The 21,812-nt window shown below is 34.4% G+C and overlaps 1 protein-coding gene across 1 annotated transcript; it reads right to left on the minus strand.

The window, feature by feature from the left end:
* Positions 1–11,762: 11,762 nt before the first annotated feature.
* On the minus strand, positions 11,763–17,022 carry LOC115956893 (histidine-containing phosphotransfer protein 2-like). Its single transcript, XM_031075180.1, has 6 exons — positions 16,691–17,022; positions 16,105–16,235; positions 15,911–15,979; positions 14,053–14,124; positions 13,037–13,109; positions 11,763–12,116 (listed from the first exon to the last, which is right to left on the minus strand). The coding sequence occupies exons 1-6, from the start codon at positions 16,748–16,750 to the stop codon at positions 12,072–12,074; spliced, it is 450 nt and encodes a 149-aa protein (XP_030931040.1). The 5' UTR covers positions 16,751–17,022; the 3' UTR covers positions 11,763–12,071.
* Between the last annotated feature and the right edge of the window lie 4,790 nt (positions 17,023–21,812).

The raw sequence follows: 21,812 nt of genomic DNA on the forward strand, positions 1-21,812 counted from the left end.
AGTGAATCACTGTTATTTTCTTAAATTTGTATAACAATTTTCTATATTATATGATTTGTTTTTTTCTTTTGTCTTTGGTCTTTGCCTTTATTTATCTCTTTGTCTTTGTCTTATCTTCATATTTCAGACACTGACCCAATCCCACTAGGGACACTATAAATTTATTATGCACTACTAACAAATTTTTTTAAACTTTACCTTTAATTTTCTGTCACTTGTCCTTATTGTTGCACAACTACCAGTCTACCAGTCAACAAAGAACAAACAGACAAACACTACACTAAAAATATATTCTCTAATCTTACAAACTCTAATCTCTCTATCTCTCTTATCTATATAATAAGAGAGAGAGAGAGAGAGTCACAAACTCAGTCACAAAGAGTCACAAAGCCAAAAAGCCAAAAAAAAAAAAAAAAAACCACAAGCAGTTGGGGCCGTTAGGCATAGATTCAATTCACAATCACAGAATCACAAACATCAGTTCATCACTCATCAGTAAAAACACAAATACCACAAGTCCACAAGCATAGATTTTTAGATTCTGAGATTCACAAACATTATATTAGGTTGAAGGGGTTAAATACCTGTGAACTGTGAAGACTGGAGCAGTGGAGAAACGAAGCTGGGCTGGGCAGATCGAGCAACCGATGGCGGTGGTGTGGGTCTCGCAAGATCGGGCAACGAAGTTGGGTTTGGGTATGCGACAGTTGATGGCGACGTGGGTCTCTCTCGCGTGGGCGTGGGCAGCGGCGTCAAGGCGTGGGCGGGGGCGTCACGGTCTCGCCTCTCCCTTTCTTTCGTTCTTCATTTTAGGCTTTTCCGTTTGGTTTTGGTTTGGAGTCTTCAACTCTGAGTCTTATTTTTTTCTTTTTTACATTATTTTTTTTAACGTTTCATGGGCTCTTGCCTGAGTTGCCTCTTGGGCTGGCCGGCTAGATCATAGGGATGGTTGAGCCATTGAGGTGAGGGGGGCCCAGCCAAAAACCAAGGGGGGGCCCGAGCTAAAAACCAAGGGGGGCTAAGCCTTTTTTTTTTGGGCCCAGGTAAGGCCCGGGCCTCCTTAGGCCCCTACCTGGGCCCATCCCTGCATATGAGGATCCTATCTTGGAATTGACAAGGACTTGGGAACCCTTGGACAGTTCGAAGTCTTCGGAAGCTTGTAAGAATGCAAGATCCCCTTGTATGTTTCTTGATGGAGACACGCTTGAGTGTAGATGGTGTAGGGGGTATTAGCATGTCATTAGGTTTCCAAAACTTTATAGCAATAAAGAAACCAGGGTTAGATGGTGGTTTAGCCATTCTTTGGAAAGAGGAGGTAGATTTAACTATTACCAATTTTTCTGATAATCATATCAATGCAAATGTAGTAGACATAGATGGATTTAAGTGGGTGTTGACGTGCTTCTATGGGTGGCCTGAGACTTCTCAATGTGCAAAGTCATGGGCTTACTCAATCATTTGGTTCCCTCCATACGGATCCTTGGCTTTACATTGGCGACTTTAATGAGATTCTTAGCTTGAATGAAAAATTGGGTAGAAGACCAACCCCTATGAAACAAATGGATGCATTCTGGGAAGCACTGGATAAATGCGGACTGGTAGACTTGGGTTATCACTTATCAAGGATATTCGTTTACATGGAACAATGGGAGATTGAATGAAGCCCATACTAAAGTCCGACTAGATAGTGCAGTTGCTAATGTATCATGGCGATCCAAATTCCCCTTTTGTAGTGTGAACCATTTACTCCTACATGCTTCAGATCATCTCCCAATTATGCTGCATACGATGGGAAATAAAAGGCAGCAGGTTAGAGGACATCGTGGTTTCAAGTTTAAAGAATCATGGAGCTTGCAAGAGGATTGTGAATAAGTGATCACTAATCAGTGAAGCTTGGAATTAGGTAGTTAATGTGGATTCGGCTCTTGCTACAGTGAGTCAAAAAATTAAGAAATGTGGAGTTGAATTATTGGCTTGGGGTTCATCAACAATCCATTTAGACCATAGAGAAATTAAGAATGTTCAGAAGAAACTTTTGGAGTTGAACAAATCAATCCCCACAGAATAGTCAAGACAATAATTTTTAGACTTAAGCAAGCACCTAGACGAATTGCTATAGAAGGAAGAAATTTATTGGGCTCAAAGATCGAGAGTGGCATGGCTGAAATATGGTGATAAAAACACTAATTTTTTCACCAAAAAGCTTCCTAGTGTAGAAGAAGAAATTTCATTCAAGGAATTAAAGATTCTCAAGGACATTGGCATGAAGGGAATGAGGAAGTTGCTGGTGTAGCAATGAACTATTTTGAGACACTATTCAGCTCCGGTGCTCTTAACAGATTGGAGGAATGCCTAGATGCTGTTCCAGCAAAAATGACATTAGAGAGGCTATAATGTCTTATGAAGGAGTTTGATGCAGAGGAGATCAGATCTGCTCTTTTCAGATGGAACCCACAAAATCTCCTAGACCTGATGGTATGAATGCTCTTTTCTTTCAAAAATATTAGCATACTGTAGGGGGAAGCGTAGTGTAGGTTGTGCTTAATTATTTGAATTTTGGCCAAATGTTGAATGAGATTAATTTTACTCACATTATTCTTATTCCCAAAGTAAAAAGTCTAGAAAAATTGTCAGATTTTAGACCCATCAGTTTATGTAATGTCATTTACAAGATTATTGCAAAGGTTATTGCTAATAGATTGAAATAGGTCCAACCCAACTTAATCTCCATATGAAGCCATGCATTCCATGAAGAATAGACGAAGTGGTAGGAAGGGCCAATTAGCTTTAAAACTTGATGTTAGTAAAGCCTATGACCATGCGGAGTGGTCTTTTCTCAAAGGTATACTTCTAAAATTGGGCTTCCCAATTTTTTGGGTTGATTTAATAATGGGATGTGTTACTACACCATCATATGCTGTTCTTAGTAATGGTAAACCATATGGTCATATTATTCCATCAAGGGGTCTCTGACAAGGAGACCTTCTTTCTCTTTACCTTTTCATTCTTTATGCAGAGGGCTTTACATCTCTATTACAGAAGGCAGAACTCGAGGGCCGAATTCATGGGGTATCAATATGTAAAAGGGCACCAACAATTTCTTATCTTCTCTTTGCTGATGATTCTTTACTTTTTTGTCATGCCAATCAAAATGAAGTGACTGAAATTAATGAGATCCTCCAATTGTATGCCGAAGCTTCAGGCCAATGCATTAATATGGAGAAGTCATCAATTTTTTTCAATAGCAATACCAACCAGCAACAACACTTAACAGTGAAGAATTTATTTGGAGTGAGGGAGGTGCAGCGGTTTGAGTCCTATTTGGGGTTGCCAACTCTCATTGGTAGAGCTAAATATCAAACTTTTTTAGTCTTGGAGGATAGAGTGTGGAAAAAATTACAAGGTTGGAAGGGTAAGCTATTATTTAGAGTAGGGAAGGAAATTCTAATTAAAGTTGTGGCTCAATCCATTTTGACTTACACTATGGGAGTTTTTTAATTACCTACAAGGCTATGTGATGAATTAAACTCAATGCGTGCAAGGTTCTGGTGGGGTTAGATGGGTGATGGAAGGAAAATCTATTGATTTTTTTTTTTTTTTTTGAGAATCAAAATCTATTGAATTAGTTGAGATAAACTTAAACTTCTCAAATCTGAGGGTGGCATGGGGTTTTGGGATTTAAAGGATTTCAATTTAGCGATGCTCGCTAAACAGGGCTGGAGGATGATTCAAGATCAAGACTCGTTGCTATATCTTTAAAGCTTGGTACGTTGCCATTTCTTAGAGGCAACAGACCGTCCCAATAGCTTGTATGTTTGGAAAAGCATTGCTGCAGCTATACCATTATTAAATAGAGGAACTTGTTGGCGGGTTGGAGATGGATCTTCAATTAGATTTCTTTATGATAACTAGCTCCCACACCATTATAGCAAGAAAATCTTGCACCCAATAGCCCAAATTGATCTAGACTGCAGAGTTTCAGAGTTATAGATCCAGACTTGTGTTGGAGGGATACAAACCTCATTAATCAAATATTTAGTAAAGAAGATGCAAAGGAAATTCTCTCGGTTCCATTGAGCCATTGCCATATTGTAGACTCTATTTTTTGGCTCCATACAAAAAAAATGGATTATATTCAGCAAAATTAGGTTATCATCTTGCTAGACGAATGTCTAGGGAGATGAATTTAGCAGAGAACTCTGAAGGTGCTTTTGGTATCCAAATGCTTGTGCAGGGTCTGCAATGGAGGTTAGTCAATTGTATTAGACGTAGCACTAACTCTATAGCACATTTGTTGGCTATGCTAGGAATGTAGTAGATGAGGTTATTTGGATTGAAGATCCCCCCCCCCCCTGCAGTGGAAGCTTTGTATTTTGACTCTTTTTATATTTAGTCTGCTTAATGAAAGTTGCAGTTCTTTCTCAAAAAAGAAAAAGAAAAAGATTATGTGCTTAATTTATGGGACAAAATGGGCTTCTGCCCTTTTTGGGCAAAGTAATTAGCCTTTTGCCCTTCTTCCCAAACTAAATAGGGAAATGCCCCTCTTTTGAAAATCGAGTTTCTCAAAATCGATTTAAGCCCTATAGTGACGTTTTCAAGGACCTATAGTGACGTTTATAAAGACCTATAGTGGCGTTTTGTAACTTGATATCCATGAAATCGAGTTATAGGCAATTTTAATTGCCTATAACTCGATTTCATGGATATCAAGTTATAAAACGTCACTATAGGTTCTTAAAATGTCACCATAGGTCCTTAAAAACGTCACTATAGGGCTCCAGAATTTTTTTTTAACTTGATTTTGAGAAACTCGATTTTCAAAAGAGAGGCATTTTCCTATTTAGTTTGGAAAGAAGGGCAAAAGGCTACTTACTTTGCCCAAAAAGGGCAGAAGCCCATTTTGTCCTTAATTTGTGAGTATATTCCAAATTTTTTCTTAGCCTGTGTTGAGGCCCATTTTAGCAAAGAAAGAAGAAAAGGGCCAATGGCAAGAAAAAGCCCAACAATATAACAAAGAGTGAAGAAAGAAGAATTAGCAAAGTGAGGAAAAAAAAAAGCATTAAGTCCGAGTGGCAGGAATAATAGTCCACAGGCCTATAAAATAATAAAAAAGGCCCCAAAAAAAGCAAACGGGCCCAAGGGAGCCTAGAGAAAGAAGTAGTAAGTCCAGGAGAATTATAAGAAATGGAAAGCAAGCAAAATGGGTCAGAGGAGCCCAAAGAAAGGAATTAGTAAATGAGGTTGGTGCAAAGGCCAACAAACCCCCGAAAGTAAAGGATATGATAATTGGGCCGTGAAAGCCCAAAAGATGTAGCAAAGGCCCATGGGAATGTAAGAATGAAATGGGCCAAGGATGCCTAAGGGAATGAAGTAGGTCGATGATGCCCAAAAGAATGATATGGGCCAAGGGAGCCTAAGATGGCATGAGAATTAACCTAGTAGAAATACTGTACAACATGAATTGAATAAAGTAAAAGTACATGGCAGGCCCAAAGGAGGCCTAGCAAGTACAAGTCAAGTGGTAACATGGTAGAAACAATGGAGTGGCATGGCAAGAATACTAGTCGGCCCACAAACTAGCAATAAAGAGAAACAAGGGCCAAATTGAAGAAGAAAGGGCCATTGCCTAAGCAAGACCCAGCCCAGGAAGGAAATGAAATGCAAAGAATAGAGACCCAGACTCACCCATGCCACAAAAGATTAAAAATAAGCAGTAGAAACGCATAGCAAGACCAAACAGACTTATAGGCAATGGCAAACGCATGAATGACAAACAAACCGTGGACTCACATGTGAGTGGAGCACACACAAGGCTCAGGCACCATCCACTTGTACCCAACCAATACAGGCGTGGTGGGCCATGAGTCACAGGTAAGAAAGGGTATGGTTTGGTGGTAGGGAGAAGGGGGAAGTCTATTATGGGATTTCCGCTCAAGCTCTTTTAGGGGAAATATCCTGCTGAGATGACATACCAACCAAAAGAGGGAAAGATGAACTAGAATCAGTAGGTGCATACCATAGGAGTTAGTAAAAGAGAATACCTAACCCTTATCCGGATGAGGATGCTACGAAAAGCAAAAAAGCAAAACAAAACTCTTTTGTTTAGGAATGTATCGTGGCGCAGCCAGCATAAGGTAATGGCGATGGCTGAGCAGCTGACAGATCAGTGGGTGGTCTGGGAAGGACACCCACACCAGGCCAAAAGTAGTTAAGGGGTAAAACAATAAAACTCTTCATGGCAGGTAGTATAAAAAGGCCTTAGCTGTGTATAGTGAAAAACACAAGAAGAACAACGAGAGGCGTGCAGAGATTAAGGAAAAACAAGTAAGGAAAATAGCAAGAAAGAAAAATAAAGAAGAATAGAGGGAATATAGGAATAAGAAAGGAAATGGAGAGTAGAGGAAAACAGAGTGGATAAAAAGGGAAGTGAGGAAGCAAGAGTGTGATAGGGCACGAACCAATAGGCTACTCCTTTCTCTCCCTCTCAATAGCCTACTCTCTAGCAAGATTAAAGGATTTGAGGATAAGCCATTTAAGTCTATTCTTTCAAAGTAGGCAATTTCCATGGCAGGATTTCCTTGTGAGATTGCCCATATTGGAGAGTGGTTCCCTTCCTGGACCTAAACCTACTAAGGAACCAAGCACAGCAGACTAATCCCCCTTTCCCCCTTTTCCTTTTTACTAATTGATCAAGCATTGACATTATTCCTTCTTTTCTTTTATTATTGTCACTAACCTATTTCAACCATACTCATATCGCTGTGTTTTCCTTATTAAGAAAGTGGTTTAATTATTGTCTTTGGTTGGCAGCAAATATATTCTTCTTATCTTATTATATTATGCCCTCCTACTATAACATTTTTGTGATAGCATCTTTTGTCGTGGGCACGTGACCAAGATCTTAGCAAAGGGGCCCTAGCTTGCACACAAGCTGGCTTGAGGTGAGTTTCAATCAAGCTAGTCCCGACTCTCCTATCCTAGAATTATTGAATCACAATGCGGCAGGAAGTAGTCCAGCCCAGAAGCACAGAAAGGCCCACCACAACCTGTACAATTGATTTCTAATTACAATGTGTGTGTGTATGCAAAGTTTGAGGCTCATAAATAACCTTCTTTATCTTTCACATTATTCTGAATGCCTGAAACCAAATAAAGATTTTAATGTGAAGCGAAAGGATGACAATCTAAAAGAATATGCAAATAATAAATCCATCTTGCCTTGCGCCCAACTAACTGAACTCGACGATGGTCATCAAGTAATTATTACAAACTAATTTCTCAAGTAAAGTCTAACTCAAATGACACTTCCCTTGTAAAAGCTGGACAAATGGTGAGTTCGTGAGTTCAATGAAAAATGCTAAAGCCACAAGTTTTTTTTTCTTTAAACTGCTGATGTAATGAGTGGTTATTGATAAATAAAAAAATGATGTTAATGGTGAGCTAGATGAGGACTAGTAAGAATTTGCTACATCAATATTTTGTAAATAAGTTGTAAAATAGTTTGTGGATATAACATCATTTGAGTTCAATACTCACCAGATCCATGTGTAACATACAAACCAAAAAAAAAAAAAAAAAAAAAACCCTATGTATAATGTATTCACCAATAACCAAAAAAAAAAACCCTATGAATAATGTATTCACCAATAACCATACGAAAGGAAAGGAAGCAATTATAAATTTGATAAAACACTAATCACTGATTCTCCATATGGGCCATTATGCTCTCTCTCTCTCCCTTTTTAATCAAAAATTTATTTTGGGATTGGGCCATGATCCATGGTCCACCGGATTAATCCCCAGTTTATAAATTCATCCCTTCTTAGGTCATTTCAGAAAAGAAAAAAAAAAAACATGTTGTAATTCTATTCCTCACCAATCTCGTAATTTCATTCTCTGTTTGCCAAGTTGGACCAAGGTACTTCACTTTTTTAGCTAATTTATTTCACACTAGTATACATATAGTATACACACTCATAAAAAAACAAAAGAAATCATGACTTATTTCGAAAAGCATTGTGTATTTTACACACTAACTGACACATAATTCACACACACACAGTCACCGCTTTTGCAAAGAATTTAGATTAAAAAATTGGGTGTGTAAAGCTATGTCTTTTCTTTGTATACGGTGTGTAAGTGAGTGAGTGTAATAGCAATTTTCCTATTTTGAAAGTAATGTTTTCTTCGTGCGTGATATTATTTTCTCAATGATTGTACTCTCTCTTTCACATCTTTACCTACAATGTACACCTTACATGATACTATTCATGTAAACTAATCCATGCCTTTTTTAGTTCTCAAAACAATTAAAATTATCATGATTTTTATTTTTATTTTATATTTATTATGTTTTTCATATTTGAACAATCTTTTTTTTCCCGTCCTTTTCTTTTTTGGCTTTTATCCTCTTTCCTCCTTTTGCTATTTTATATATTAAACCTAATTCAGTTATTAACATGGTTCTAAAAAAGTAAAAAACCTTACCGTTAAACCATGATAATGTTAATGACATGGTTCTAAAAATCCTTATTGATGATCATAAGAAAAAAAAAACACGATTGTTCTTTCTCACTGATATATCTATTAACAATGCAAGCAAATCAATGGATATGAACTTCTCATTGAGATCCTTCTCTGGTTGCTAGTGACATGTTTGTTGTGTGATTGTAAATTGGTTTTGAAAAAGTAGTGTAAGATTATTTCTAGTTTTTATTTTAAGGAACTTTTAAGAAAGAGAAACACCACCAAGTTAGAAGAAAAGGATTTATCATCTTTGTTAAACTTCATAACTAGGTTAGAACATGCATTTTTACCTACTTCATCTTTGGTTAGGAAGAATACTTCAAATCATCGTAACAAATCCGTTCCACACGGTTGTTCATTTACTGCTTGCTCAAATGGTATGTGGCTTTTGGGTAATCATCACGAGCAAATCTACTACCTTTGTAATGCCACAAGTCGAACATGTATTTCCTTACCTAGATTGATAGTCCATGCTTACTCAAAAGTTGCAATGGATTTCATTTTGATTATGTGACTCAAAAGTTTGTGTTGGTAGACGTTGTCTTGCCAAATCATTTTGACATTCTTCTTGAAGAAATAATAGTCCAAACCACACAAAATCAAACACAAGAGAGCCATTTAGTTGGCAGACGTGATAGCATTCATAGGCCACTTATTGGGGTGCTCACAATTAGGCCTAAAAAAAGAAAAATATAAACATAAACGTAAGAACGTTATCTTTGTCTTATTTTGAGCCCATAGACATATTTTAATCTTTATCAAATTTGAGAATAGGAAAATATGAAAATTGAAATGTCAACATATGAATTTATTAGGCTATGTATAGCTCTTCATCCTTTGTTTTTAAAATATAGATCAAAGTCTTTATATCTCTTCATCCTTTATGAGAGGTGTGCTTAAGTTTCAAAGTCTTCAAGCTCTAACAAGTTTTAGTATCTAAAGATAATTCAATATTATTTTGGTGCTTTCTTCCACTTACTATTGATTTCATTGATTGCTATTTCATTGTAATTCTGTTGGGCACAAATGCAATTGTCCAAACAAACAAATGCAGCTTTAGGTATGTCTTGAAGTGTTTGAAAAACTAAAGTTTTTTTATAAAATATTTTAAAATAAATTTATACTGTACCCGTGCATGGGACATCGGCTAGTGGCTACTAACGGAGCATCCAGAAATATGTTCTTTCATACTTTAATATTTAACTTGAACAGAGGCATCCGCAAATAAAATTAGATTCCTATCATGCATTTATAATTAGTCATCAAGTCTGTATAAAAAATTTAATATTCGGGGATTTCGATTAATGATAAAAATCAAAGTTTGATTTCTAGTTTAACTTGGTTTCACAAATATCATGGAGGTCAATGAGTGAACTTGCATGGCAAAAATGGCAGCAACATGGCTCTTTGAATTTTCCAATCAACCAGATTTAGACTAGTTGCTTCCAGTTCTAGCAGTATCTCATCCTTCGTCGAAATGGGAACTGGACCTTTTATGTGTTGAAACAAACATGAAATTTGCATTGTAATGATCTCTTCTACAGACTACAGGGGAACTAATATGAAGATCATGGCTTTTGACATTATAGCTCTAACTCTATTTAGCAAGCAGCAAATGCAAGTAAATTATTCATAGATTTACAACCCAAAAACTAGTTTTAACAAGTTAACATGATCACAAAATGATTGGATTGTTTTAAAGCAGAATTTGGTAGAGTATGCAAATTGTTTGTTCTTGATTGTTTTATTTTTGAAAACGAAGAAGAAGATAGTTTCTTACTTATTAACTAAATTTTTTTTATTAGAATGCAATAAATTTATTTCATGTTTACATGTGGAAACCCCAAAGTCTAAAAGAACTCTTAAGTGAGGTGAGGTGGAAGGGGGTGGGGGGGGGGGGGGGGGGGGGGGGGGGGGGGAGAACTAGATAGATCTTGACTGAATCTCACATTGCCAAGGTAGAGGGAGTTGGGCTCTCTATTAGGCCTTGGACTAGTGTCATATTTTTAAGCCTTGAGGTTTGCATGACCAAAGAGGACAATATCATGTCAATGATAGATCTAGGTATGACAGAATGGTATTAGGGACGAATCTACTCGCTGGGGTGATGGGTAGGTCCAATATAAGAATGTGTGGTTCTTAAAAGGGGTGGATTGTGGGGATCTAAAAGTCTAAAAGACCTCTTAAGTGGGATAAGGTGAGGGGGAAATAACATAGGATTTATATTGAGTACGAGTCAAGAAATAGCATTGAAGAAATCAAGTTTTAGAAAACCCATTTAAGCGAACTTGAAATAAAAAGTTTGCAAGAATCTTGCTCAACATTCACTTGGCTGAAAGTTAAATATCAAGTTCACTTGACTAATATTATGACAAACAATAAAAGCTAATTTTGTAGGACTAATGGCTTAACCTTATTTATACCATATTAAAAGAGCCCTTGTTGCACAACGTTGAAAGTGATAGAGGCTGCCACGCTACTCTTGTGATAGCCAAAACTTCAGAAAATCTCTTCCTAAATGTTACTCTCGATGAGCCTTAATCACCGAGATATTCTTTTGAGTCAATAGTAAGTGTTGTTCATCCAAACCACAAACATCTTAAACTTCCACTAGTAAATTTATTGTTGTAAAATCCTCAAAGAGTTATTTGGGGTACTTGTGTTTTAGGTTGTAGTGAATGAGTTCATTCGTTGGGGTCACTGTGGGAGGCAAACAAGTTGTTTGTTGAGGTTACAGTCTTTACTGATATAGAGTTTAAGACTACAAAAGTTTTGTGAATATAGACTTATTTTAACTGTTTCTTCTATTAGAATTTTCTACAGGATTGGGACTGACTCCTTGGTTAGGCTAGTAGAAGGGTATGGTTTCAAGATGTAAGCCTGTGAGAGGATGTTGCAATACTAAACCTGATGATGGTCATCAGGTAGTAATTATTGCAAGCTACTTACTCTAATAAATTCTAACTTAAATGACACTTCCCTTGTTAAAGGGAGATGAATGGTGAGTTCTTGAATTCAATACTCACCAAACCCACCAGAACCATGTGTAACATACCAACCAATAGTTTAAAAAATGCTAATTATTGTTGCACACAATTAGTTACAGTGCCGTACACACAGTTTGTAAAATAAAAACACAATTTCAGTTATAATTGTGAAATGAAACACGATTTCATAATTTTAATTGAAATCATGTTTTTAAAACAAGATTTCTGTTTGTGTGTACGTAAACACTATGTGTAATAACCATTAATCTAAACTTAAAAGCCCTATGTATTCACCAATCACCATTTGAATGGCAAGGAAGCAGTCTTAAAATTTGATAAAACACCCAATGATATTGGGCAATACTGATGTTCAAACATGCAAAGATAATAAAACGAGTCACTGAACTGTTCTCACACAGCCGAAACTAGACACACTTATAGTGAGCCAATTTATTGAATTAAAAGACAGCATATAGAAACGGAGACTTTGATCTTCAGTAGATGCTCCTTCTCTTTGATCTTCAATAGATGCACCAGGAGCAAATACAGGCCAGCTCTCTACTGGCGTCCCCTTTGAGCATTGCCGATCAGTTGCCTCTCGATCTGTAATGAATAACAAAGTTGTTAAGCAAGCATACAATACTATATACAAGTAACAGCACAACATAACAAAAATACACAAACAAAATAAAATTGATAGAAATAGATTTATTCAAAGAACTCAGACTACTGGATCAATGAAGGGATCTAAAGTAATTTTGAGAATTGATGACACTACATACTTGTGCTTCAAGTAATTAACCTTGAGCTTGCAACCTCTTCCTCAATATTACCTTTTCTTTTGCTACGTTAAAGTTTCATCACACTCAAAAAACATTTTATGGTTTTCTTGAAAAATGAATCAGATATTCAAGATAGTGGATTAAGCAAAGCCCTAATTTTAATTATCTAAGATATATATACACACACTTATAAGGTTAGATTATTTTGTATTAAGTTTTATATATCTCAATGCATTGATCTAAAGAATTTAACAAAAAACATTTAACTGAAGCCAAATGAGTGCATGACTATCAATAACAAGATTCAAGTATTAAATATGTGCTGCTTTTACATATTATTTGGTTTTTAATAATGTCTACCTCTTTGAGTTTTTCTCTTTCTCTAATATATTCCAAAGACTTATTCCTTGTTTTCTACAAGATTTTTAGGGTTTGGTTATGTATATTAATATGCACCATGAGTACTATATCTTGTATATGATAAGATATTCCACTTTATGTGTATATCACATGTAATGACCAGAGAAAAACATTAAGTCACATTTATACTATACCCTAAAAGATTGATCAAGTTACACTTAGAGTTCTTCACTTATATAGCCCAATTCAACCTAATACACACATAATGTAGTACTCAACACATGCTCACAAAACACACTTAATCTAATCCAAAACAAACAACTCAAGGTGTCACACTACATGTACTAAACCTAATAGATCAAAGTTCAAAGTAACCATTACCTGAGAAATGTTATTGAGACCTTCCTTCAGAGAGTTGTATTCATGCTTGAGCCTGGCCATGCCTTCAATGCACCTAAAAGCACAAAAAATTACCTTAATGGAGTATTTTAGGAGGAAAAAGATTTTAGCTAGATTAATTAAGATAAATGACAAGTTTATAAAGGAAAGGAAACATGAGGAAAAAAGTTGAGAGCGCTTAGAGTTGTGTCAAATGCACTTTGTAAAGTACATAATAATTTTTTCATTTGGTTAATAGAAGGGGGTAATAAATATAAAATTCTCTCATCATCTTGAAACTTCAGTTCTTATTTCCAACAATTACATGCTAATTAAGGACGTTCTGATAAAGACATACAATTAGTAAACACATTGAATTAAAGTTGAATGTAAACTATTATTAGACGTCATAGAGTATGAGGTAAATAGCACCTTCACGAGCATACATGTGGTAAACAATATGCAGAAAAATTATATTGCTGAAAATTTCTATACACATGATCTTATTAAGACATTTTAATAATTTTCCTTAGAAATTGGATAGAAACAATTCGTTGAAATATGTGTTAGTGTATATCCCCTTTCCTTTTCTTTTACGTTAAGTTTATTTATTAGACCAGGTGCTTATACTTTTTGTATTTGAATATTATATACATCTTTATATAATTAAGGTGATACAGTTATTATTTGCGTTGGACACGATAACATGAAAACTCGTTTTTTGATTTCATAAATCTATGAGTCCAAGAACTAGTTACAATCAATATTATCAGTAAATTGCACATATGTCGACACAAGAATGCCAAAATTAAAAAAAGCTAATGGTTTGAAAATGCATGGTGGTAGATTGTAAAAAAATAGTGCTTGTTATGCATCCAGGTTTATGATATAGCAAGTTGATTAGTATATTTTCCTGAAAATAAACATTCATTTGATGAGGTCAAGATTTTTGAATATGGTGTGAACATGTGAATATTGTAGTGTAATTAGCATGGCAATGAAAGAAAGTGATTTCTTACCCTTGTTTGTTGTTGGCTTCGCTAGCACGTCGGAGATCACGACAAGCAAGGGCCATCCGAACACCACCAACGCTTTAATGCCAATACAACAGAGAAGATTGAGATTCAATCAGAATTCAATAACTATAACAATGGCATGGGAAAAGAAGCATCAATGAGATAAAAAGGGGATAAAATATTTATAGTCATATTAATTGCATCATATGTGTACCGATGATCACATATCACTCTACATGCAGAAATCCAGTCTATGGCTTTGGACTTTCATATTGCATGATATAAAATTTATGTGTAGCTAGCAGCTTGGATGGTGTACTCATAAGCAATATTTTATCTTCATAATGTTACTAATAAAATCACTGTGAATCACAACTTCCACCACTATTAGAGACTTGTATCAAACTTATTGTCTTTGCATACCATTTTATGATTTTAATACCAAGATGTAACTTCTATTAATGTAAATGTCAACTTACTTTAGGAAAGGGGAGAAATTATATTGAAAGTAGCACTTTATTGGTTTTGTTATACATCACAGATTCTTAGATTTACTTCAAAAATTTGAAGAAACATCATTGTTTACTTATACAGAAAAGCATATTCTACAACAAAATTTGTGTGCTGTAGGAGTGCTCAAATTATGGGAAGGCACCATGAGATCATGATTATAAGAGGAGGGCTTGGTGAAGGCAACAATGGAAGACACAATTGGTTAAAATTTAAAAAAGGATACTGCCCTAGATGTAGAAGTGATGTGAAAAAAGATTAGTTTCACTTATTCTATGTAGTTGTACATGTTGGAGCCGAGTCTGAGAAGAAAGATCAATTGAAGGAGGAAAAAAATTGAACAATGCCTTTTAGGTGGACTAGTTAGATATTTTCTTTGAAAATTTTATATGTGCATCTCACATGCTAAAATTTGCACGCGTATGTTTACATGCCAAACAATACATATGCTGAATTGGAAAAACCATAAAGATGGTTGTTCCCTTCAAAGGAGAGATCTGATATGCTAAATTGGATAATACTCAACTTATGAATGCCCCCAAAGTTTTGGAGATGTACATATAAAAAAATTTATATGTACATTTCACGCGCTGAAATGTGCGCGTTTGCTAACATGCCAAACACCACATATGCTGAATTGGAAAAGCCATAAAAATAGTTGTTCCCACTGAATTGGAGATTTGATACGTTAAATTGGATAACACTCAACTTATAAATGCCCCCAAATTTTTGGAGATGTACATATAAAAAAAATTATATATATCTCACACGCTAATGAAATGTGCACGTGTCTATTTATATGCCAAACAACACATATGCTGAATTGGAAAGTCATAAAGATAGTTGTTCCCACCAAATTGGAAATCTAATATGCTAAATTCGATAACGCTCGGCATATGAATGTCCCCAAAGTTTTGGAGATGTAATATGCTAAAACAAAAAAAGCTCCAAGGTACTGTTTTGGATATGTACCTTACATGTTATTTCCCAATATGTCTAAATTAGTACAATCTTAACTAAAGATCATTTTTAAATGTTAAGGAAATAATGCACATATTACACATGTATATGTCTAAAACAGAAGGTCTTAACCAATGCATGATTCATACTGTTCTGTAAATATATATGCAAGCCCTAGATCTACATTTACATCAGAAAATTCTTGATTAATGATTCATTTATCACATGCCGACTGCCAAGATGTCTTAATTTGAAACTTTTTTAACAATTATTTTTTTTCTATCTTTTTTTATATGATGTTCTCGGATTAATTGCATGCAAACAATAATAGGATCTAAATACTTTGCATATATATATACTAGTAATTCAGGAAAATAATCAAGATGATTACCTTGAGCTACTTCCCCTTAGAAAGTGAGATAAACCAGTCAAATTGGTAAAGTCTACAACCGGCCCTTCCCTGATTTTAGATCAAATGCACCAAAATTGATTAGAATGTGCAGCAAAGAAGGAAAGAAAGAAAGAACAGAAAACCAAATACATGAAACTAGACGCAAAGTAGAAGATTTGGAAATAAAAACTTACAGATATCTGGTCATCTGTGCAATGCCATTGTCAGCATCATTGCAGAATCCAGTGATGGTTTCCAAGACAAAGTGAGGATTCTCTTCAGTTTTCAAAGCTTGCACGCTTTGAAATTGGCTGTCCAGTATGCCCTGCAAGTAACATGCATGGTGGTCAAATGCTCTCTCTAATTAAAAATATTATTTTTCTCAATATTTTTGCATATGATCCACTATGACATACACATTCTTATTTATAATAAGTTAAAACCCCCCTCCCATTCCAAATAATCTATTTGGTGGCAAGAGAAAAACAGACTTCTAGTTGTATACATCCTCGATAAAGTTTATTTCTTTCCAGTTCTAGATTAAGGAATTCAGTTTGGTTCATTCAAATGATCTGGTCTTGTTTTCTTTTGGGTTCTCAGCTAGCTACCAAATCAAGAAAATAACCACAGAAAGTCAGTAGCTGGCTAAATCAGTGTTTCACTGGAAAAATCACAAGAATCAAACCAAACCCCAGAATCTAAAATCTTCAACTGTATCACACAAAAATAATATAACTATTATCTCATTAAAACAAAAAACTGGGTTTGATCAGAGCTCACTTGATCACGCATGGACTGAATATAGTTATTGAGCTGCTGCCTGAGATCAGTTCCCACCATTTTTTTTTTTTGGCTCTGAAAGTGAGAGAGAGATAATATCAATACAAAGAAGAAGTATTAAGGTGTGCCCTGCTCACCTTCTAGGGGGTGTTGCTTATATAGTAGCAAAGGCTCACTCAGTTTGAACCATTTGTCAGTCAAACACTCCATGCACTTGGTGTATAGTGTGAGACTGAGGATAATGATGGTCTCAGTTCGAAAAGAGTGGCATTGCCATCGTCATCACCAGATTTCAAAACTGGCAGTTTCGTCCATCTTTGGTAATCAGAACTGCATTCTTCCATTCGTGGTAAGTACTTTATTCCTATCAGTTACAAAGACAACTCTCTCTCTCTCATGGAGAACGTGACTCTTGCAATAACCACTCTCCAATATCACACGCGCTCACACTCACTTTTTTGAAAAATGTATGTGAAAGTTTTTTAAAAACGGAGAAAATTTAAGTTTTTCCAGTTTTATGATAAATAAATAAATATTTTTTATACATATGGGGTGGGAATTTGAATTTGAATGTTTCGGTTGGAAATATTGAAAAATATCAGTTAAACTATAAAATTTTTAGTACAATAAATACATATTTTTAATAAATTTATAATTGGGGACGAGGAATTTGAATCTGTTTAAAATATCGGAAAGTATGGATTAAGTTATAAGTTCTTAGCATGATAAATAATTATTTAATAATATAAATAAAAATAACCCCTCAAGTATAAAATTATCTTATCTCTAGCTCTTCATAGCCTCTTCACATCAAAATAAAGTACTTTTTTTTTCTTACACGTATCACCAATAAAAGGACACTAATGTACATGCTATAGTACTCAATTGTTATGTCCCTTCTAGAAGGTATTAAAAAAAAAATCATTTCTATGTTTATATACAACCCATTGGGATGTGTATATCATATAGATAGGGAACGGTTAGAATGTTATTTTGACATAAACTAAGCTAAAGCTTAGTTTGTATTTTTATTTAGAATATATATATTTTGACATAAACTAAGCTAAAGCTTAGTTTGTATATTTATTTAGAATATATATATATATATATATATTAAGTTCTTATGATTTATTAACCGTATAATAAAAATATGAGTTGATAATTAAGTTCTTATGAAGAATATGAGATTAATTACAATGAGGCTTTTCTCAAAAAAAAAAATACAATGAGGCTAAATGGTCTCCATTGATAGAGTAAAGAAAAATTGACGACAAAATTTTCAATGAACAAATGTTTTTTTTTGGTGATGAATATCTTCGAACTCATTAATTAGTCAACATATCAAATACTCATGTATACTTGAATTTCATGATCATTTGAATTACCACACATAATTGAAGGAATTATGTTCTCAACTAATTTAGAAGATTTTTTTTAAATTTTTTTTAATTTTATGATAAATATCTTCCAACACATTAGTTGACTATTGTGGCAAATATTCATGTATACTTGAATTGAATTTCATGATTATTTTTCTCCCAAAAAAAAAATCATGATTATTTGAATTACCACACATAAATTGAAGGAATTGTGTTATGGACTGGTTTGAAAGAAAGTCTTATCTATATTCCATTATAATCCATTATGTGAGAATAAATGCAATAGTCCCTATTAAATAAAGAATAAATGCAATAGTTAATACTATAATTAAGGGTCATAAATGTTCTTATAAAAGTCACAAAGTTTGAAGGACATTTGTCTATATTCAATTATGTTAGAAAAGGAAATAATTAATATCATAACTAAGCTTCCATAAATTAAAAGATGTGACTAAATTGATGTCTTTGACTAATCAAAGCAAGCTATCACTTTTTGAACTTTTCTTTAATGGAATATGATTTATAGTATCATCACCCAATTTTGACGCTTCTAGGTTTTTCGGAATCTCTCAGTAAAATTTGAGACGATTGGAATCACATTTTTAAATTAATCATATCTCAAAATTTACTAAAAGTTAATTTGTATTGATTGAACGGAGAAAAACTTCTTTGAGATCCAATTGTGGTTAACCGAAGTCAAAATACATCCATTTTTGTTAAGAATGCTTAAGAATGGCAAACTTGACCAATTTCAGGCTAAACCCTAGAGTTGACCACTGCATTTTAAGTAAAAATTTGACTATTTGATTGAAGTGAATTTATCCCATTGCTAGAGCATATAGATACATTTCAAGTTTCAAATGACAACATTTTATCAACTGAAATCGAGCCAAGGATAAGTAAGATATCATAAAAATCACGTGGAAATGGACAAAACACTCCGTGTTTTTTTGGCATCAATTTATAAACTCAGTTCTTATCTTTAAGTTTTTATGTATAAATTTTTAAAATCTTACTTAATCCAACATTTTCTCAAATTTTCAATTTTTATTAGGATAAATTGCAAAATACACCCCCAACATTTAGGGTTGCTTGGATTTTACACCCTGAAATTTGAAAATTGGGATTTTACACCTTATAGTTTACTTCCATTAGCAAAATCAACCCCTCCATTAGTGGTTTGCTGATGTGTCCGTTAAGTCACATCATACGGTGACATTTGCTAGTTAGACCAATTAAATGGTGACATGTATTATTAACTATTTAATGTATTTAACTAAAATTAAAATAAATCTTTAACAATATTTTTTTATACCATTTCTAATTTTCTGGTTATTCGAAATTTTCCCAAGAAAATCAAGAATCTCTTTCCAAACAAACACTGAAAAATGACAAAGCGAAGCAAAAATCCAAATGAATCCAGCCATAAACAAACAAGAAAAAAAAATCCTAGCATTTTCAGGGTAACCAAATAGAAAATTTTCCCAAGAAACCCCAACACAATAATGAGCAAAAGCAACAACCACAATACTTAAAATACAATATTTTGGGCATTCAAAATTTTCCCAAGAAATCAAGATTTTCTATCAAAACAAACACACAAAAAATTAGGGGTGGTAATTTGTATTCGCAGGTCGGGTTCATATTGTGTCGTATCGAGTCATAAGTATTCGGTTATATGGGTTAACCCGAACCTAATCTGTTTAATAAATGTGTTAAGAATTCTCAATTCTAACCTGATCTATTTGTTAAACAAGTCAACCCAACACGACACTTTTAACCCATTTAATTAACAAGTTATGTAATGGTCAATATAAATGACCCATTTAATAACCCATTTGATCAATAGGTCATACCTAATATGAATAACTTATTATCAATTTTCATATATTTAAAATTAAATTACAATTACAACCATAAATATAGTAATAAATAGATAATTATAACAAAAAATTAAGCAATAATAACAAAAGCTAATACCTTTATAAGCTAAACGGGTTAGGCAAGTTCACATATTGAACATGAACACAACTCGTTTATTAAACAGGTCAGCCGTGTCGACCCGAATATAACCCGAACATGTTTAGCCTCAACCCATTTCCTATTTATACACGGGTTAGTCCTATTGGGTTTGCAAGCCGTATAAGATTTTGTAACCCCTAACAAAAAATACAAATCAAATTAAAAACCCTTTATAAAAAACACAAACAATTTCAACAGGGCACATCAAAACTCACGTTTTTACAAGCCCTCATTTCTCAAACCCAAATGAAATCCTCAAGCTTTCATAACCTGATCACCAAATCAACCAAAGGATAAAACACACACACACACACACACACACACACACACACACAGGTGGCCGTCAGTGGTGGAGACCTCGTTGTCATGTGCTACCGTGTATGGTGATCGTACTCCTAAGGTTCCGGCATGGTTGAGCTTGAGAGAGAATCAGGCTTAAGAGAGAGAAACCTGTGTGTGTGTGTTTGAGAGAGAGAGAGAGAGAGAAAGCCATACTACTATGGCTCGCGGTGGTCATTGGCGACAGCTAAAGTTTGGTTGTGTAAAGCTTGGCCACCACTCGATCTGCTCTGTCACTAGTTTAATCTCCTCATCACTCTCTCCCTCTCTCTCTGATGAACACATCGGTTTGTGGTTTATTGATATTTTATTGGTTTGATTGTTGATGTGGGAGAAATAATTGATGTTTACAAAATTTGAAATGAACATTTTTTAATATTTACTCTACCAGCAAAGGCTTAAGTTTAACCGAAGGGAAGAAGACATTAAGAAAGTGAATAATTCCCTTTAGAAACCCATTACAATAGTTGCTAAGAAAGTGAATTATTATATTTTTAGTTTTTATTTAATTATTTTAAAAAAATGTTTTTATTCTAATTATTTAAAGTTATTTATTTGACGCAAATTTGTTATATCCATATGTTATATTTTAATTGGATCAACAAGTACACTTCATCAGCTTATGTGGCACTTAACGGACATGTCAGCAGACCACTAATGGAGGGACTAATTTTGCTAACGGAAGTAAACTTTAAAATGTAAAATCCAATCTTTCAAACTTTAGATTGTAAAATCCAATCAACCCCAAACATTAGGAGTATACTTTGCAATTTACCATTTTTTTTAAAGTATAAATATACTTTAACACATTTTCAGTTATAGATAAGTTATTTCCATACGGACACTTAATATATTTTTCCACTTAGATTATGAGAGAAATAGATTATTTTTATAAGCAAGGCTTGTGTGCAGCATATTTGCTCCCCACCTCAAAATATGAATCCCAAAACTGGAACTTTCTCAAAGTAGAAGTGATCCTCTACATTGTGGAACTCCCTATTCATTTACCGGAGGTCCAGATTAGGATTGTGAACAATGTTACCGTCAACCACTTATAACTTACCAAAGGGTTGCAAACAAAGCATTGAAAAATAATGCCGATAGACTTTTAAAACATCAGACTTCTTGTGAAAGCCGATGCTAACGACCCAAAAACAAAATGGGAATTGTTATTAAATAAAAGAAGTCCATTCTTTCTAAGGGCAAAACCAGCACTCGGAGTCAAACAAAATACACAAAAGCAAAAAAGGATGGAAAATTCTCATTTTGGTCTTGCAATTCTATAGCTGTTCTCAGCTCATCATAGGTTAAATATAGCCTAGAAAATCAGAGATAGATAGAAATAAAAAGATGAGCTATCATTAAGATGCACAATCTGTTCA

This window comes from Quercus lobata, chromosome 1, assembly GCF_001633185.2.
Source record: "Quercus lobata isolate SW786 chromosome 1, ValleyOak3.0 Primary Assembly, whole genome shotgun sequence".
Classification (NCBI taxonomy): Eukaryota; Viridiplantae; Streptophyta; class Magnoliopsida; order Fagales; family Fagaceae; genus Quercus; species Quercus lobata.

What these genes read in the sequence shown, in the direction of transcription:
- LOC115956893 (XM_031075180.1), bottom strand. Translation starts at nt 16,750, where the DNA reads ATGGTGGGAACTGATCTCAGGCAGCAGCTCAATAACTATATTCAGTCC. An exon ending in GCACAGATGACCAGATATCT is followed by an intron (nt 15,980 to 16,104) that starts GTAAGTTTTTAT and finishes ATCTAAAATCAG; the next exon opens with GGAAGGGCCGGTTGTAGACT. An exon ending in GAAGCCAACAACAAACAAGG is followed by an intron (nt 13,110 to 14,052) that starts GTAAGAAATCAC and finishes TTGTGCTTTTAG; the next exon opens with GTGCATTGAAGGCATGGCCA.